This window comes from Lutjanus erythropterus, chromosome 4 (genome assembly GCF_056507025.1).
Source record: "Lutjanus erythropterus isolate fLutEry1 chromosome 4, fLutEry1.hap2, whole genome shotgun sequence".
Lineage (NCBI taxonomy): Eukaryota > Metazoa > Chordata > Actinopteri > Lutjaniformes > Lutjanidae > Lutjanus > Lutjanus erythropterus.
Window position 1 is genome coordinate 37,582,757 of NC_139320.1, and position 18,861 is coordinate 37,601,617.

Genomic DNA, 18,861 nt, shown 5'->3' on the forward strand with positions numbered 1-18,861 from the left:
AAATGTCATCACCTCATCATTTTATTCTATAAGACATTTGAGTGAAATTTTGTCATTTGTCATTACTGTAGTGGACATTTGTACCAAATTTCGAAGAAATTCCCTCATGTTCTTGAGATATTGTGTTCATGAAAATGGGACAAATGTGAGGTTACCATGACCTTGACCTTTACCCAAATCTAGTCAGTTCATCTTTGAGTGCAAGTGGACATTTGTAGCAAATTTTGGATAAATTTCCTCAAGGTGCTCTTGGGATATTTCTGTCAAGAAAATGGGACAAACGCGAGGACACAACTTCCAATATTTAACCAAGTTCATCCATGAATCTAAGTGGAAGCTTGTGTCAGATGTAATAAAATTCCCTTTGGGTGTTCCTGAGGCAGCACATTCACAAGAATGGGACAGACGTGAGGTCACCCTCGTCAGTTCACCATTGAGTCAAGTATAAAGCAATTCCCTCACGGCGTTATTGAGATATTCTGTTCACAAGATTGGAACAAATACACAAAAAAAGGCATAAAAATGTTAAATAAACCATATACATATACCAACAGATGGAATAAAATTTTAACAATATTCTAATAATAAAATGAACACAAGGAACACTAAAACTATACTGCTACTGCTACTAGTACTACTAATACGAGTACTATTAAGTGTTGCTTTGTGAAATCAGAGAAAATAACCCTGATGATGTCATAGTGATGTAATCCTGGTTATTTTGACTTGAGCTTGATTTGAACCTACAAATTTATAGCAAAATTGTTTATATTACTATTTAATGCAAACTTGCATGGAAAAAAGATCTGGTGATGGAGGCCGTAACAAGAAATACTGTAGGGTTGCATGATGGGAAATGTAGGATCCAGTGTATCTGAAGCTTGACCCATACAAGGGACTAAATTTCAGAATATCTCAGCGTTTACTTTGATTATTCTGACCAATTTTTAAACCTCCTTTTACTCTGTCTCGATGAAAGAGCCACTCTAAATGGTTGGCGCACTCCTGTAATAATAACTCTGTACCATGACCTAATTTAAAAGTGAAGACCAGGACCACCACTGAGTTGTAATTAAAAACCTTCCAGCAGTGTTGTGAACTTCTGTAGCTGCAAATGAGAGGAGGATTTACATGGTGTCACAGTATCTTGACACACTCCCCTCTATGCAGCAGATGTGGGTCTGATAGCAGTCCTTAATCTGCTGTACATTAAGTCACTGTGTCTGAGGCTTACTGCCCGACTGCAGCAGCAACAGGCACGTTGTCAACAACTCAGCGCCTAATGGAAGAACTTATTTACGCCATTAGGCATTGATTGTTGATTTAAAAACCATTAAGAATGCCATACAGAAAAGAGCACAAAATAAATTAGCATAACACAAATGCCTTTTTTTTTAAAAGAGAAGAATTAGATGGAAAGTGAACTTACGGAACGGGCCGACTGGAATGATGATAGGGTTTGAAACATGATGGAGAGAGATGGAAAATTAATGAGATGGATGAAACGCTGCAGCTACAAAACAAAACTGGTGATAGCATGGAAAGGAGCCAAAAAAGAAGGAAAAAAACACAAAGAGGCACAGTGAATGGAAAACTGCTCGGTTTGGATTTCATTCACACTGATAAAAGCATTAGTGGATGAAGTCGTCTGAGACTATTTAAACCAAGACACACGGTGGAGAAAGAAAAAGGGCACAGACAGAGTGAGGAGGAGGAGGAGGAGGCAAGAGGAGCGAGATAAAGAGACAGGAAGAGAGACGGAGAGAGTCATGTCTTATTAATACTGGGACTGCTCTCTGGCAGTGAGTTAAAGCACACATCTACCAAACATCTGTCAAATGGAGTAATCCATACGGTTTAGCATAAGCTCTTGGCAGCACCGCTGGACGGCGACTCACAAAGACACGCTGATATAAAAACACAGAGTATTGGACAGGAAGGGCTATTTGCATGATACTGTTGCCATGTGACTGCACTCAGAAATAAAGGTTCCACCTAGAACCATATAGGGTTCTTTGGTTTGTCCGCGCTTTTTGGAGCTTTCAGAGCATTCTACATAGAACCTAAAATAAAGGGTTATACCTAAAATAATCTGTGAAAGGTCCCACACAGAATCCCCTGTGAGAGGTTCTACAGAGAACCCTTCTGCGCTGGCGGTTTCACCCAGAATCCAACGTGTCCTAGCAAGAACCCTTTTATATTTCAAGGGTTTCATGTAGATCTCACCCAGGCTGTTCTACCGAGAACCCTTTTATATTCCAAAGGTTTCACATGGAACCTCCAGTGGGTTCTACTGAGGAATCTTTTATATTCCAAGGGTTTCATGTAGAACCCACCCAGGCTGTTCTACCGAGAACCCTTTAATATTCCAAGGGTTTCACACAGAACCTATCCAGGGGCTTCTACCAAGAAACCTTCTATATTACAAGGTTTCATTTAGAACACACCTAGAGTGTCCAGAGAACATTTAATGTTCTTTTATATTCCAAGGGTTTCATGTAAAGCCCACCCAGGGAATCTAAAAGCCCACTTTATAAGGGTTTCACCTATAAACCTCTTTTCTTCAGAGGGTTCTATGGATATGGAACCTTAGTCTTAAAAGGGTTTTTCAGAACCTTGAGGTTCTTCAAGAAGCCTTATTTCTAAGAGTGTGGATGCTACCTTATGCATGAACATGGCTTTAGGTATGAGAGCTTTTTTATGCATGCCTGTGTGTGTGTGTGTGTGTGTGTGTGTGTGTGTGTGTGTGTGTGCGTGCTCAAATGCAATATGCATGATGTGTTTCTTACCGTGGACCTGCAACATGGCTGAGGCCTCAGTCTTGCCCACACTGTTTTCAGATGTGCAGGTATACGTCCCTTCATCCTGCTCCTTCACGCGGAACAAACGGAGGCTGTTGCCGTTGCGGATTTCAAACCTGGAAATGAGAGAAATAGAGATAATGAAAGATCTAACGGAGGAGCCTAGCAAAAAGAAAAGCAAGCATACTAATCTACACAAAGCAAAGAAAATCTACCGGTGCCTAAAGATAATGTCATTTCTTCCCTTGTCAGTCAACCTGTTGCAAGGATTTTTTTTTTCTAATCAGGTGACGTTATCTTGAAACAAGCGTAACAATGTGCCTTATCTGCCTCAGATAGTGTTACTGGATCCAGGAAAATTCTTGAAACAGTTGAAAATCAATTAGCAACAAGTGAGATTATCTTAAGCCAATGAAGGAGTTTTCACTTGATTCGGGAAAAAACTGCATTTTTTATCTCTTAACAGTAGATTAAAGATGAAGTTAAGATGGACTTTGCAGAGCAGAATAATTTAAATTAGGCTGCCAAATACAGCCACACAACAGAAAGCTAACTCAGCTGTCTACTCTATGTAAGGGGGCAATGAATCAAATCAGTATAATTCACTTTATTTCATAGACTCGCTGCAGCACAAGATACAAGAAATAAAATAACACAAAGATGAAAGACAGAATATATTATAGCTCTTTACAAACACGAAAAACAACTACTGTATGAATTTTTCATCATCAAAATTACCTCTTCTCAAAGTGGACAAATAAACTCTGATACTGGGATCTCCATGACTCTCTTGTACTCTGTATTAACTGTCTGATCTATGCCTACATTTTACACATATTCCTTTCACTCACTGCCTCATATGTGGGCATAATTTTGCTGACAAGCCCATGCCTAGCACTTCATAATTTCAGTAAAAAGGTCTCAGTCAGCAAGCTGCACTTTTAATATCTACAGAGTAATATTATACAGTTTGTCCTAAAAAGGCAGACCTAGCCATTGTACTAATGATGGTAAAAACAGGGGTTTTACAACAATAATATTATGTTCAGTGAAGTTGCTATTTATCTCTATGGTACTGGTTACTAATATACCTGACATTTTATTATTATTCACTTTCTTGCCCAGAGTTAGATGAGAAGATTGATAGCATTCTCATGCCTGTATGCTAAATACGAAGCTACATCCAAGAGACAGTTAGCTTAGCTTAGCATAAAGACTAGAAACAGGAGAAACAAACTAGACAGTAAAAAACAAGCTATATTTTTTCCACCGGTTTTCTTGACATCATAGTGGTATATACATTGTCATCTAACTTTTGGCTAGAAAGCAAATAAGCTTATTGCTGAACTATCCTCCACTAACTCAGGAAGCACTTAAAGAAAAAAAATAAAACACTATATTATTCTTACTGGTATTAATGTAAATGTCAGTACCATAATGGAACAATATACTGAGCAGCTGTTGTAGAGCAGCTCTGCAGGGAGAAGATATAACAAGATAATCTGCCTTCATTAAATAAATAACTAAACCATATATATATATAATGTATAACTTCAGCTCAACATACATTTCTTAACCTACATTCACAATAGTATATATTTATTTGTAATGTATAAGTTATGAGTTTTATATAAGTATTATTTTTAGAGTTTTGGAACTAAGTTTTAGGGTAATATAATGTTGTAAAGTGAAAAACTGAAATAATTTAATAGGCTTAGCTAAATATACATTATATTGAGTTTATGTGGGAAAAAGGATGAATCTGGTCACAGGAGGATTCTGCCAACTAATGAATCCTCTTTGGTCTCTTCCATTTATGAATTTATATTAGCAGACTGACAGACAGACATGAATTAATGAACAATTACTCTACATATGTTTTCTGGGTCAGAAGAGTTAATAATCCAACACACAATTCGTCTTTCTGCATTTCTTATTCAGCCTCGTAAGATGCTGTATGTGCATCACCAGTCTGTCTCTCACCTCCCACGGGGAAGCTCCCCTTCCTCGCGGCGCCATCGGACAGTGGGCGCGGGATCTCCATGGACCTCGCACAGGAAGTCGACAGTCTCTTCCTCCATGACCACCTGGTTCACTGGCCTCCGCACCAACACAGGACGCTCTGCAGGAAGAGGGAAAGTTCGAAACAAGTCCAGCTTATGTTCCTTACAGAAATATCAGAAACTCACCATATACCACCAGCTCTGCAGGATCACTGTCCCTCTCTCCGACCATATTTGTGCCCACACACACATACATGCCAGCATCGTTCTTCCTGGTGTGAGAGATCATCAGTTTGCCCCCACGCATCTGAAAAACAGCAGAGTGACAGCTGCAGAGATTAGTCTTCAGGGTGCCCCAAGTGAAGACACCAGATTCGACTTGATGTTGTCATCACAGCCTGTAATGAAAAAATAATCCACATTTTATAATAAATCATTAGTCCTGCATATTCAGGCTTTGTATTAGTTGTTTTGTGTTACATTTACTTAAGTATTATAGGGGAGAACAGGATAAGTTGAGTCAGTGGGTAAAATCGGTCAGCTCCTGAATCTCGCTAAACATAAGCAAAAATAATCGTGTGACCACAAGTTAAAGAAATGCAGGTTACATTACCCAATCCATCTTGGACTCAAGCACATGGAGAGACTGCTAAGCAAAAATCGATAAGGATCGATATAGATCTAGATCAGGTTTTGATTCCTGTGGACAGAGCCAGGCTAGCTATTCCCGCCTGTTTATGCTAAGCTAACTAGCGTCTGTCTCATGCAAATTTAGCATATAAGCAAGAGAGTGGAATCAATCATCTCATGTAACTCTGGGCAAAAATACAAATACATTCTCATGTCTGTACAGTAAATAAGAACCTACAGCCAACAGCCACTGTTAGCTTAGCTTAGCATGAAGACTGGAAACAGCTGGTCTTGCAGACAATCAGACAAAACTACTAACTATATTTTATATAGATATATAGAATTAGTGATCTCAGTCTAGTATGCAGGTTTTGTTTTCTCTGGACAGTGCTAGGCTAGCTATTCCCTCCTGTTTCCAGTCTTTATGCTAAGCTAACTAGCACCTGTCTCACATAAATTTAGCATACAGACAAGAAAGTGGAATCTATCGTATCATAAAACTCTGGGGAAAAAATGAACACATTCTCATGTCTGTACAGTAAATATGAGGCCAGCAGCAGATTAGCTTAGTTTAGCATAAAGACTGGAAACAGCTAACCATTCAGACAATCAGATAAAGGATCCACACACTGCATCGATAGCTCCCAGCAGTGTTAATGTAGTAACACAGTCCAGAACAAAAACATTATTTTTGTTGTGCCGAGGGAGTTCATCATATTACTAAAGTTATCATTCTTAAATCTTCATTAAAAGAGATAAGCATAATTGTGAATCTGAGACACTGTATGAAATGGTTTTGTCAAAATGAATGGCATTTTGATCGCTTATTTTGTTTAATCATAATGATTAGATCTTGTTTTAGAATTTGTTTTAAGATGAAGTTTGATGACTATTACTTAAAACAAATACACTTCTGTTTTGCAGTAAAATCATCAAATGTATCTTGTATCTTATCCCATTCTCACCTACTTAGAAATACTTCAGTAAAGTATCCTGACTTTATGTCTAGTTTATGCTACTCTGTACATCTATTTCACCACAATTTAGAGGGAAATATTGTACTTTAACACCTGTATTTCACAACCAAGTTACTTTGAGGGTTAAGATTTTACAATTAAAACATATAAGTAAAATGCTTTAATGCATCAGTAATAATACTGATACCCACTGATGTAATATTTAACACTGTAACACTCACAGAGGCCAATTTTCTATATTAAGTACTTTTACTTTTGATATTTTAAGCACATTTTGTAAGTAATATTTACATATTTTAACTTAAGTAATATTGTAATACATTTTTATTGTGATATTGCTGAATACTTCTTCCAAGAATGCTTTTATTACTGATGAAAACACTGTCCTTCAGCTTGTGAATTCCTACATGTAGAAAATAAAGCACTTTTCAAATACCAGCAGAGATTGTGTCCAGCTGTTGATTTTACACATGAGAGGAGAGAACAAAAGTGACAGCAGAATCGGAGGCATTTTCTGCTGCACTGAAAACCAAGGTGTCCATATTGAATTATGGTCTATTGAAACTATCGTCAATGTAAAAGAGAATCTCTGACATTCTCCTCGACTGCTGAGTGTTGGTATTAAGTAATGGGTTTATAAAAAGCTCTCAAAAAAGTGCAAAACATGAGTCTTATGATTATTTCTTTAGATCACATTTGCTGTGGAATGGTATTTTGTTTTCATTTTAGCAACTGTGATTTGGGCACAAGAATAGGAACAATAAAATCACAAAATGGGCTTGAAATGAAGGTTAACTGAAGGCTCTAGGCCACAAGGCCATTCCTTCCTGTTGAAGGACATACTTTCATTAAAAAAAAAAAAATCAGCTAGGCACTATAGTTAATTTTAGAAGGAGTAAGTAGTGCATTTGTTGGGGACTGTTTTCAGTGATGGATTCATACACACTGAGGGAAAATTAATGGAATTAATTCACATTTTCTGGGTGTTCTGTTAAAATCTGCACATAAGTTAAATGGACACTTGTCTGCACAGCATGGAGGGTTAGATTAGCTGTGCTTGTATATTTATATTGAAATCAGAGCTTTACTTGTTCAGTCCTCCATTCAGTGTTTAACTTGAACTCACGGTGATGCGTTCATCCTTGGTGCTGACTCGGACGTTGTTGCGTTTCCAGGACACAGTGGGCTCAGGGTGACCACGCGGAGGCACACACTCTAACACAGCAGGCTCACCAGCAGCCACCACCACATCACTCGGGGCCTGGCGGAAATCATCTCTCAGGACTAAAGGAAGAAAGCACAAAGAAATCTAATTAGCTTCAAAAGCCCCGTCTGTCTGTTTGTCTGTGTGGTGTATTTTAAACAAAGGCTGGAAATCAGCCCCACAGATCGGTGAGCAGCAGCACAGACACATGACCGCTGCAATCAAAAGAAGCACCAATTTGTCTTGGATATCATTTTGACTTGTTTTCTTGAGTGAACCATCTTCTCGCTGAGGGTTGGCTGAAAACAAGCTTATTGAGAGAAAGTCGATTATTGTGTTTGCATGTGCATGACTGCTCAAATCCCTGGCAACGTCCTTGTTAGGCTGCACGCTCTCGCTTTTAATGTTTTCCCAGGACTGTGTCCTACTCTGCTGTCTCTCCTGTCAGAGCAGATGAATAATGCACATCTCTCAGTCCAACATGGAGTAAACAAATAACAGTGCATTCATAATTTAGCTCATGTGTGAGGGAGAAAAATGGCCTCCGCATTAATGAAAGGATTGTGTCTCTGATTCCAAAACGCTGTCTTACAAATCTGTTATAGTCTGAGTCCAATAAAAGAAGCACTGAGGGAGAAAAGCCTATCCTCGCGTCACCCCTGAAGTTTGCACTCCCGCCACCCTGCGGATGACGACAGGATGAGACGACTTTGACACGGCGACCTTTGATATCTTCTAATCTTCTGCTGTGATTGACAGATGAAAGACTCAGTGTGAACTGTGAACCGGAGCCTTCTCATGAGACCTCCTGTACAATGGAAACTCATACTCAGGTGCTGACAGCCTCACATTTTCAAACACACACACAACCGGCTTCACTCGTCACGTCGGACCACATCCTGTAGCTACAGCCTGCAGCCTTTTTTTCTACACCAAAGTGTATCATTCCAGCATAATCAATCAATACAATCTCCTTTTACACTTTCATGAATATTTTAGAGATGTTTCACAGATATAAAAGATGAAAGATCATCTGCTTTTCTGCCAATCTACAATCCATGGCAATAGACTCACAGACTTCTCAAACATAAATTGAGAGATCACTTAAACTCACCCCCAGAAAGAAAATATCCAATCATAGCTTAGCAACGGCAATTTGACATGTCAAAATAGTTTGGAGGGTCTTTTTTAAGCCTTTCCAAAACCAAACATACAACCGAAAAAGTGTAAGGAATGGATTTAACTGGGAGTTTATCTGTTCTAACGTTTTTATTTTGTGGCAGCGCAGTTCATAGTATGACAAGTGGGAGTTAAAATGCTACTATATCAGATTTTAGAGTAAAGATAGCATCTCTTTCCTGCACTCTGTTTAGTTTGGAGAACTAAACTCGTGTCAAATAATGTTATGTTAGCCACACTAATCAATTATTCATCCACAAATCCTTTTTTGTAAGTATTTTAAAATATTAAGACTAACACATAAATCTGACTGTCTGTCTTTCTGTAGATGAGTTTCCCATTTACATTTCAAAAAAACATGTAACATGTAAAAAATATGTTGCTACAATGTCATAACAGTTTGAATATAGACATTTTCATTATTTAGAAATGAGGCAATTTTAAGGATATATTGTTTTAAATGTAAATATGTCTTTGTCTTTTCAAAGAATTTTACCACAGGCTTGTTTTAAACTGGGCTCAGACTGCAGTCTAAAATAATGTTGTACCACACACATAAGGATAAATTTCACAGATGTTCTTAATCTCAAACCTGCACACACTCCAAGATTTAAAAATAACTGCAGGATATCATTGAGATTATCATGCCAGAGGGAACACAATCTCACATGATCTTATGGCAAAGCAGAAGTAAACAAAACAGACTGAGGTGGTGCGACAGCTTGCTGTAGTAATGCTTTACAGTGAGGACAAAAAAAAGCAGAATGCTAAATGAGTCTGGATGAGAAAACGTTGGGGGAGATGCAGTCGATGGTTGCAGCAGTGGAGGTGAGATTTTAACTGTTTTAGTATCTATACACAGTAGTATGCTAGCTAAACATTAGCCTCAAATGCTAAATTGTTTATTTGTTTGTTTGGCAACACTGTCAGCTGCATCCATATCCTCAAAAATATGTCTCTTTTATTGGCTATTGTGTTCCTGCTTAGAAAGTCCAGATTTAACACTCAAACATGTCTGAACATTTTTGGGGTGGCTGAGATAAGTCAGCGAGCAGGTCAGGAGGTTTAAGGCTGGATCTGTAAACCTCCCACATTTCCAGATAATTCCAGACAAACGTCCGTGCTGATCAAGATCCCAGACCAGATTTCTCCTCCGATTTTTGTAAGAAGTGAATCTCAGGTGAATTGGCCCAAAATTCCTATAATCTGAGTCCAGCTTTGGCCTGTCAGCTCTGGCTAGCTAAAATGACACATGAAAAATAGGAGCAATAATAATGCTAACCAAGACTAGATGTCAGGACACAATAAAAGCACAGAAACCTCCCACAAGTTTTTCATTTTTGAAAAATGTACATACCAGACTGTGTTAAATTTCCTGCTAATTTGTCTGCTGCAAAAGTCAAGAGCACAGAATCCTCCTCCCTCTGTGTGCTAGTCTCATAAGCATACCAAAGAAAAAGTGCTTGTCAGAATGAATAACATTTTAATTAATTACTGCAGTACAGCGTTAATATGAGCATTATGCTAACTATTACTGCATTAACTACCCTGAAACACACACTGCTGTTTCTTTATCTCCATTTTAGATATGTTTCTATACCCTGCTGAGGATACCGACTGCCTAACATGCAGATTACAAATTTTAAGTGGTAAATCTGCCAGCATGAACACTGTAAACATATTTACAGTGCTAACAAAAAGCTTGAGAGGGGTAGTGTAACTAGTGGATCAGTCGGTGTAATCTGAGTTTGTCTTTACTCATTTGGATTTAGTGACGTTACTGTAATCCACCTTAAATCAATTCAACTAAGCACTTAGTTAATTCTAAGCCAATTAATAAATCTTTTCCACATTAATTATCCACCAGTACTGTCTGACAAGTCTGTGTCAACAAGGCAGCCTTGGCCTTTAAAGCGGCATCAATATTCAGACCCACTGGGCTTGAATAAAATCTCATCTGAAATGACTTCATCACAGCTATTTAAAGACGGAAAATCATTCCTCGCTCTCGTTAGACGGATGTAATTGTCTTGGGTAAAGGGTTATGAATATTCCAAAAGTTGAGGCAGCAGACAGTTTTCCCTCAGGTCTGGAGTGGACATCGGTCAAGCCGTACGTTTTCTTTTACTTGTTCCGTGATATGAGTTAATCAATCACAAATCTGCCTTCTTAAACTGAACTTTATTGAAATGAAGTGGAAGTTTACTCTCTGCACCGAGTGGCCGACTGGGATTTCCTCTTCTTTTTTTGAATGTCAAGACATTTAGGCTGAGAAAAAGTGAGAAGTCTTCACAAATTGAAGACTCATTCATTCACAGCTTCTAACCTCTTTGACATTATTAAATTTCTCATTACGCTGCAGTGATATTTTAATCATCATTCATAGTCAAACACTGTAATACATCCAAGAGCAGGTGAGTATATGACAACAGAGAAGGAACTTCGCTGACCAGGGCTTTGGGGAGCTCATAGGTACAGTGTTGGGAAGGTTAATATTTCAATTATTTAGTCAAAGTAACTTAATACATTTGATTACATTTTTGACTACTTATCTAACAAATGTTTTATACTGAGCAATTAAGTTGAAACATGTAGGGCATTTCAGTGTTTCAGCATTTTCACTGCCAGTAAACAAGCTTTACACGGCACAACAGAGCTGCAGCAATTAGTGGATTAAATCAGTGGCCAACTCTTTTGATAATTGATCATTTTCGGTCATTTTTTTTAAGAACAAATATCCAAATTTTCTGATTTCAGCTTCTAAAATGTGAATATGTTCTGGCTTCTTTAGTTCTCTTTGACAGTAAACTGAATATCTTGGGACTGTGGACTCTCCGTCTTTATATAATAATAATTACTCATTTTAAGGTTACATAAACACAACGATTCTTATTTTCAGGTGATTATACACTATTGAAAACATAATTCCATGCTTCCATTTCTGCCTCATTCTTTCTATATATTCTTGATTATTGATTAATCGATAAAACGGTCGACAGAGTAATTGATGATGGAAATAAATGTTCCAGATGTGTACATAATGTTAGAGCACTGTTCTGTTCTGAGGAAAACATTGTTGAATTTTCTGAATTTTGAATTGCGGCAGACTCAGGTTGCCTGCAGGGGTTCCTAAATTTTTTCATTTCAAGGATCCCCACCATAGATGTACATTAGACCACAGGCCCCTAATCTGGATTGGATTTTGTTTTAAAGAATCTCCTGTGAGCAACAGTTTTTTAATTTTTTGGTTTCCAGACGATACTTGTGGTAATACAATACTGCGATAAAAGTTAAAATAGTCTGTTCCTCCTTTTGCTGGGGACCCCCTTCAACCCACTCAAGGACCCCTCTTGGTACCCAGACCAAAAGTTTGAAAACCACTTGCCTTGAGCAACGCACATCAATTTGATTGGCAGATGAGTGGCAGTGAAAAAGCGAACCAATCGAAAGGAACTCTTAAAATTTAAGCGCATACTGCTCAATGAATTGAGGCTGTCTAGATGCAGAGACAGCTCCCTGAAGTCACCCTACTCTTGATGCCGCTGCACTCTACTTTGTCCCTATGGGTTTGGTGACCTGCATTTTCTGGAAATATGCCAACAGAAGGCGTTCCTGCATGGCGAAAAGATGCAAAGCAACAGAATGAATGTTATGATCTACATATCAGCTTTCAACCAAAAAAATTATATTCTGATGAAACCATTCTGATTAGTAACTGTAATTTAACTTTTGTCTCACTAAATGCAACAGATTACAATTACATTTACATAACTTTATTACAAGAAACTAGTTGCTCCTCAGCACTGTGTAGATATAGGTCTATATATAGCACAGACATCTGCCACAGAAAAGTGAAACACCCTAAAGAAGCGCACAAATCAGGACAATTAAGGAGCCTTTGCAGCAGCTATAGCGAAGACACGGGGGGACTAGAACCAGTAAAGGCACTCACACTCCTCCCAGAAGTCTGTTCACCAAATAACCGCGACCCTGTTCACTTGGCTGCTTGTTTCAAATGCTTCGCAGAGCTGAAGGGCTAATTGAAAGCACTGCATTATTTTTAGACCTCCGTCTGTAAGGCCTGGTTAGATGGGTGCACAGAGACCTTTGTTTCACTGCCATGGTGACTGAAGTGAAAAAGTTATGGGCAGAGGAGCTAATCCCTGAACTGCACACACACACACAGTTACAAATACACACAGACACAGACACACATGCAAGTACACACCTTTAGCATTTGAAACCCAGAGTCCCCGGGCACACACTTGCAGAAAGTGGGACATTTGAGGGTTGAAACACATGCCAGAGAGCAGAATATATTCCTGACATCACTACCCCCAAACACTGCGAGCTCCAAAATGTTCTTTGAAGCTGTGTTCAACTTAATGTGATCCTTCCTTGCACCGACTTTAAAGCTAGCTACGCCAAACAGAGTTTCTCACGGATGTTTTATGTGATTACGATCCCGCCATAGAATCAACCAGAAACACTGAGCTGAACCCCCCCCCCCCCCTCCTAAGGGGTTACTGTCCCTAACTTAACTTCTCAGACATGATACGACTAGGTCTTCCAAATAATCTCCTAAACCGGGCCTTGCACTATCGCTTCCATCCGCCCACACAAGGCTCAGACAGGGAGCGTGGCTCCTGCAGGGCAGCTGAGGTTTGACCCTGCTTCTGCTGAGACAAATCCTCATATTCCCCAAAGGCACTCCCTGTGAGCTTAAATAATGGCAAAGCAGGGCTAAATGACTTTCAGCAGTTTCATCATTATTTCCGTGGGCGCTATTCGGAGGGCGGACATTCATTTTCATAACTTTAATATTTCAGGGATATACAGATTAGGAGATTTAATCTCCCAGAGAATATTCATCACTTGATTTTTAAGTGACATTTATCTCTATAATATTAGTGTTTAGCAGAGAGGAGCTCCAGGACTGCAGAAAGGCCATCTGTTAGTGTTTTTGGAGAAATGAACAGAGGGAGGAAGGGAGATTAATCACAAGAAAAATGGTATGTATGGCATTTCACACTCTGTTTTGCTTGTACAGTTGATTAAAGGGGATAGTTTGGATTATCTGAAGTGGGGCTGTATGACGTACTTACCCGCAGTCAACACTCCCCCAGTTTAGAGAAGCAGCAGGAGTACCATGTAGGAAGCTAAGCAATGTACTGCTTACTTTAGTCTAATCAGATCACGACTCATTTGTAAACAACCTCTCAGAACCAATCAAGGACAATGATGTTTCACCTCCTGCTTATATTAATTAACCCTGGTTGATTTGAGACCTTTTGGGTAAGACCTGGTCATTTCATTGAAGAATGAAAAAAGATGAAAAAAATGTATCTCCCCCAACTAGTCAGCTAGGTTTTGTGAGTAGTTTATGATGACTAAATACAACAATAGTTGTTAATGTCCTAGTGTCTCCTACATTTAGAATATTCCAAAAAGGAAATTGCCATTTTATAAGCCAACTGTTACGTTCTCCAAAGGAACCAGACTCCTTTGGCAAAATCAGTAATTCTACCTCACAGGATAAGGGAGTTGCTGATCTACCGCTGCCTTGATTGGTTCATTTATTTGAGTTATTGTGTGACTTAGACACTTTAAAATGTTAGATCGAGTTCACCAAAGTCATAAAAGAACAAAAATAAACTAACCAACAACAGGATTTTTTGATGGATGATGTGATTTTAGTACCATTTCAAAAGCTGAACTGCTAATAAATCCATCTGCTAATGGTGAAATCTGTTAAGGAGTATAATTTATTAGACGTGTATATTTATGAAATTCATTTAGTAACAGGTAATTACTTCAGCACAGGTATTATAGCTGATTAACAGGTCAAAAGCTGTTACAACAGCTGAATCTTACTCTGTGTGCTTACAACTGTTTGACACACATTAAATAGTCGGGTGAAGGGCAGATGTGCTGTCCCCCTGCCGCCGTCCTTCTCTCTCTCTCTCTCTCTGTCTGAACAAGGGGAAACAAAAATCCTGGTGCTTTCTTCTTATTCTTTTCTCCTCCCAACACAAACTCAGTATAGAAAGATATACAGTACGGCTGGCAGACGCAGAGCAGCAGTTTTCTGTCTCTGTGTGGACATTACACACATACGAACCACAGCGGGTCAGTGAGGTGCACAGTGTCCTGTAGGCTAGACACCTCCTTTTCATCCTGTTTCTATCTGTCAGTCATTATTCATAACAAGCAGGGATTTGTTAAATAACGCTTAGGACTGGTTGGTTGTGAGCTCTTAAATAAACACACCTGAAGCATTAAACTTCCGTTGGTCACAGGAATTTGGTTTCCCCCTGTGGGTCCTGATGATGCACCGATGATGCAGGATGACAATCAATGAGTTACCTGTCAGTCTGTAAAACTGCATGTTTCCTCCTCTTGGTTTGTTTGTAAAAAGTCAGTGTGAACATAAACCAGACCAGGACTAAAATGCAACAATATTTCTTCTTTTTCCCTTTTGGTCCAGACCAAATGAACTGAACTGCAGGTGTGAAAACACCTTTAAAGCTCAAGGTAGTGGTAGACCAGCAGCTCCTGTATTCTGCAAACTAAAATGGCTGTTTTTGATAGAGCAATGTATTGGTTTATATAACAGTGGTTTCCCATCTGAAAACGATGCAATGAAGCAATGCAAAGCAATGAAAATATTCTATATATCCATATAATGTGCCCTTAAACTGATGTTGTTTTGTTTTAGGTGTGCCCAAAATTATTCATGTGTCACTGGCAGGTCATTGGTTATCTTTGTCATACAACCCCACTTCAAATAATCCTTCCCTTTAATGTTGTTGACGGGGCTTTTTTTGTTAATTGATTGTGACTTTGTCTAAGATCAAGCAGCCACAAGGCAAATTACTGAACAGTTCACAGCCCATTTACATACCCTGAAAACTGAAAGAAACATGATGGGTGAGTTTGACAGCCAGGACGGGAAAAAAAAAAAAAGCTTTTGTATTAAACTCGAGGTGACAGTGAGTGTAGGAAGCAGACAGAGCAGACAGCGTGGGCCGGACAGACGTGTGAATGGTTACCGGGCTCTGTGTTTTCGCGGTGCTGACAGGTAGGAGGGTGGACAGAGAGGTTAAAGGACAGCGGAAGCGTGCACATTTCTGAGAGCCTGAGACGACCCGCTGCCTGGCTGCCTATTGTTCTTTTATTTCGGCGAGCAGTAAACCCGTTAGGGAGGTGGTCTAATCCCATTGCCATGATACTGCCCTGTCACAGCTAATGGAGGCTTTGCCTACAGAGAAGAGAGATTGCTTTAATCCACCCATTGTCTGATTGTGTTGATGGAGCATGAGAAGAGACTCCAGGGCAAATAGTCTTTATGAAAAAACTCACGGCTATAAATTCTTCCACGTTCCAAAAATGTGATGATGTTTCAATTACAAGCGGACATTCTATACAGACAACACATTTTTACATTATGAGTGAGGGCAGTGTTCCAAAAGGGTTCTTCCTGAAGGGCTGAGGTTCTATCCTGAACAAATTCCCTCTGAAGAACCCGTTTTTGAAAAAAAGATTTGTCAAGGGTTCTTTGCAAGACTAAAGGTTCCATTAAGAATGTTTTTTTATGTGAAGAAAGAGTTCTTTCATCAAGGGTTCTTTGTACCATAATATAGAAGAGTTCTTGATAGAGTTCTCTCAGTGTATTTAGATAAAACCCGTGGAATATAAAAAGGTTCTCAGTAGAATCCTGAGTGTGTTCTTGATAAAACCATTGGAATATAAAAGGGTTCTCAATAGAGCCCCCTGGGTGTGTTCCTGATAAAACCCTTAAAGTAGAAAAAGGTTCTCCGTAGAACCCCCTGGGTGAGTTATATAAAAGGGTTCTCCATAGAACCTCCTGGGTGTATTCTTAATAAAACCCTTGTAATATAAAAGGTTTCTCTTTAGAACTCCCTGGGTTTGTTCTAGATCAAACCCTTAAAATACAGAAAGGTCCTCAGTTGAACCCCCTGGGTTGGTTCTTGTTGGCACCCTTAGAAAGTGGAAACGTTCTAGGTGAAAATATTGAACAATAAAAGGGTTCTCTGTATGACCTCTAACATGATGTTCTGGGTGAAACCTTCCAAAGATGGTTCTAGATCTAGAATTCTTTATGTTGGGTTCTAGGTATTAGTCTAAACTCTGAAAGAGTTGCAAGTGGAACCTTTTAATAAACAGTTCTAAGAGGAATAAAATGGTTCTCCTATGGGAACAAGCCTGAGAACCCTTTATGGTTATACTTAGGACCTTTATTTCTAGGAGTGTATAAGCAAAGTTTCAGAGTCAAATGAGGCTGACATTTTATTTTTCAGATCAGATCTGAACAACAGAAATAAACCACATTCATCAGGGATGATCTATATCAGCGGATCGTCCCCCGTGAAAAGAGAACTGAGAGCAGAAGAAGCAAAGAAACAAGCTTCAACCAGAAGTTTGATTCCTTCATAATCCCTCATCAGGAGTAAGAGGAACATCTGGCTCTAAAGCCTTTTAAACAAGTTTTATTTTTTATTTGTCCTACTTTGTCCTAATCCTTCCGCACCATGTGACCGTCTCCTCGCTGAGACAGACAGCAGACTCACATTCATGGTTTTGAAACAGACACTACTACACCCCCCCCCCATTCTTGCTTTGTTTTTAAGCCAAAACAGCACAGAATGGAGGAATGGATTTCAGTCCACTCCCACTGTCTCATTATTCTGGTTTTTTAACAGCCGGGCAAGTCAGCCAGTCACTGGCTGCTTACAGTAAAAAGGGAAGAGAAAAAAAAGACAGAATAATGACTGCTGTTGGCATTTCTGAGCAAAGCGAGCTCCTACTACGAGCTACTCTAGAAGGGAAGCAACAGCCGCTACACGAAAAACATAACTTGTGGACCTCGGGGTGCGCAAAATGCATTTGAGCATAAAAAAACATCACCTCAACTGCAACTGTGCAGAAAATAGGGACTGACTGAACAGAACAAAGAAACCTATCATCCTTCCTGAATCCTTTTTATGTCTTGACACAAACCTCTATGACTCAGAGGTGAAGTCAGCCTGTGTCCCAGCTATAAATCTTCTATTTAATGTGATACAAATCCATATCCACATTACTCCTCGCCTGTGATGCCTCATGTGAATTATTGGTGAGACTTCCTGTTATTCTTTCAATTAACCGCAACCCGTGAGAGGGTTTGCTACAGGTGGCTTCCCCTTTCTTAAAGGTTTGTTGTGAAATAAATGATGTGAGAACACAACCTGTCACCCTTCACTGGAACCCTCACGACTTTCTCACAGGGTCTCTCCCAATTTATGGCATTTTTTTTCCACATTATTTCCTTTTCATTTGCTACAGGTGTCTTTTGGGAGAGTATTTTGGGGAATAAATGATGTGGGAACACGACCTGTCAGCATACTGATGAACCTTCCCAATTTCCCGGGTTTTCTCCCAGGATCACAAGTTTACTGTACTTCATCTAAATTATTACATTTTTTACACACTTTTTTTTTCCTTTTCACTTGTGACTTGTGAGTCTTTTTCTTAGAGCTTTTTGTGGAACGAATGATACAGGAACGTGATCTGTCTGAATCCTGGTAAACCCGTCCAATTTGCCCTGTTTTGTCCCAGGGTCACAATTTCCTCATATTTCTCACAATTTATGACATTTTTTTAGTTAAAGTTATTTTCCTTTTCATTTGCTGCAAGTATCTTCCTTTTTCAATATTTCAATAGCAATATTTTTGGGGAATAAATAATTTAGAAACACAACCTGTCAGCATACTGGCGAACCGTCCCAGTTTTCCCAGTTTATTCCAGGTCATAATTCTCCCGTATTTCTCCCTATTTATGACAATTTTTCGCACCTTTTTTTCCATTTCATTATCACAACCTGTTTCTGGCACTGTACAGTGTGATTAAGCCCTACGGCTTCAAAAATCCATTGTTTCCTCCCTGACAACAATATAGCAACATCAAATATAGCTACATGCAATGTCGTTTCGCGACTTGGAAGAGAGCTGCTCATGCCCACTGTGTCCATTTCTCCTTATTACGCCCATGCTCGCGCTTCGTTCTCC

The 18,861-nt window shown here is 39.2% G+C and overlaps 1 protein-coding gene across 8 annotated transcripts in view; it reads right to left on the reverse strand.

Moving 5' to 3' along the window:
- Positions 1-18,861, reverse strand: part of LOC146328943 (roundabout homolog 2) — an 81,859-nt gene that overhangs the window by 39,570 nt on the left and 23,428 nt on the right. For 6 of the 8 annotated variants that reach the window (XM_084717887.1, XM_084717886.1, XM_084717889.1 and 3 more), the window contains exons 3-7: positions 7,538-7,695; positions 4,991-5,111; positions 4,785-4,923; positions 2,790-2,917; positions 1,430-1,441 (exon numbers count right to left, since the gene is read on the reverse strand). In XM_084717887.1, the coding sequence (XP_084574013.1) occupies positions 1,430-1,441; positions 2,790-2,917; positions 4,785-4,923; positions 4,991-5,111; positions 7,538-7,695 (558 nt within the window). The remainder of the gene's footprint in view (positions 1-1,429; positions 1,442-2,789; positions 2,918-4,784; positions 4,924-4,990; positions 5,112-7,537; positions 7,696-18,861) is intronic. The other 2 variants (XM_084717891.1, XM_084717888.1) reach the window with 1 other exon arrangement.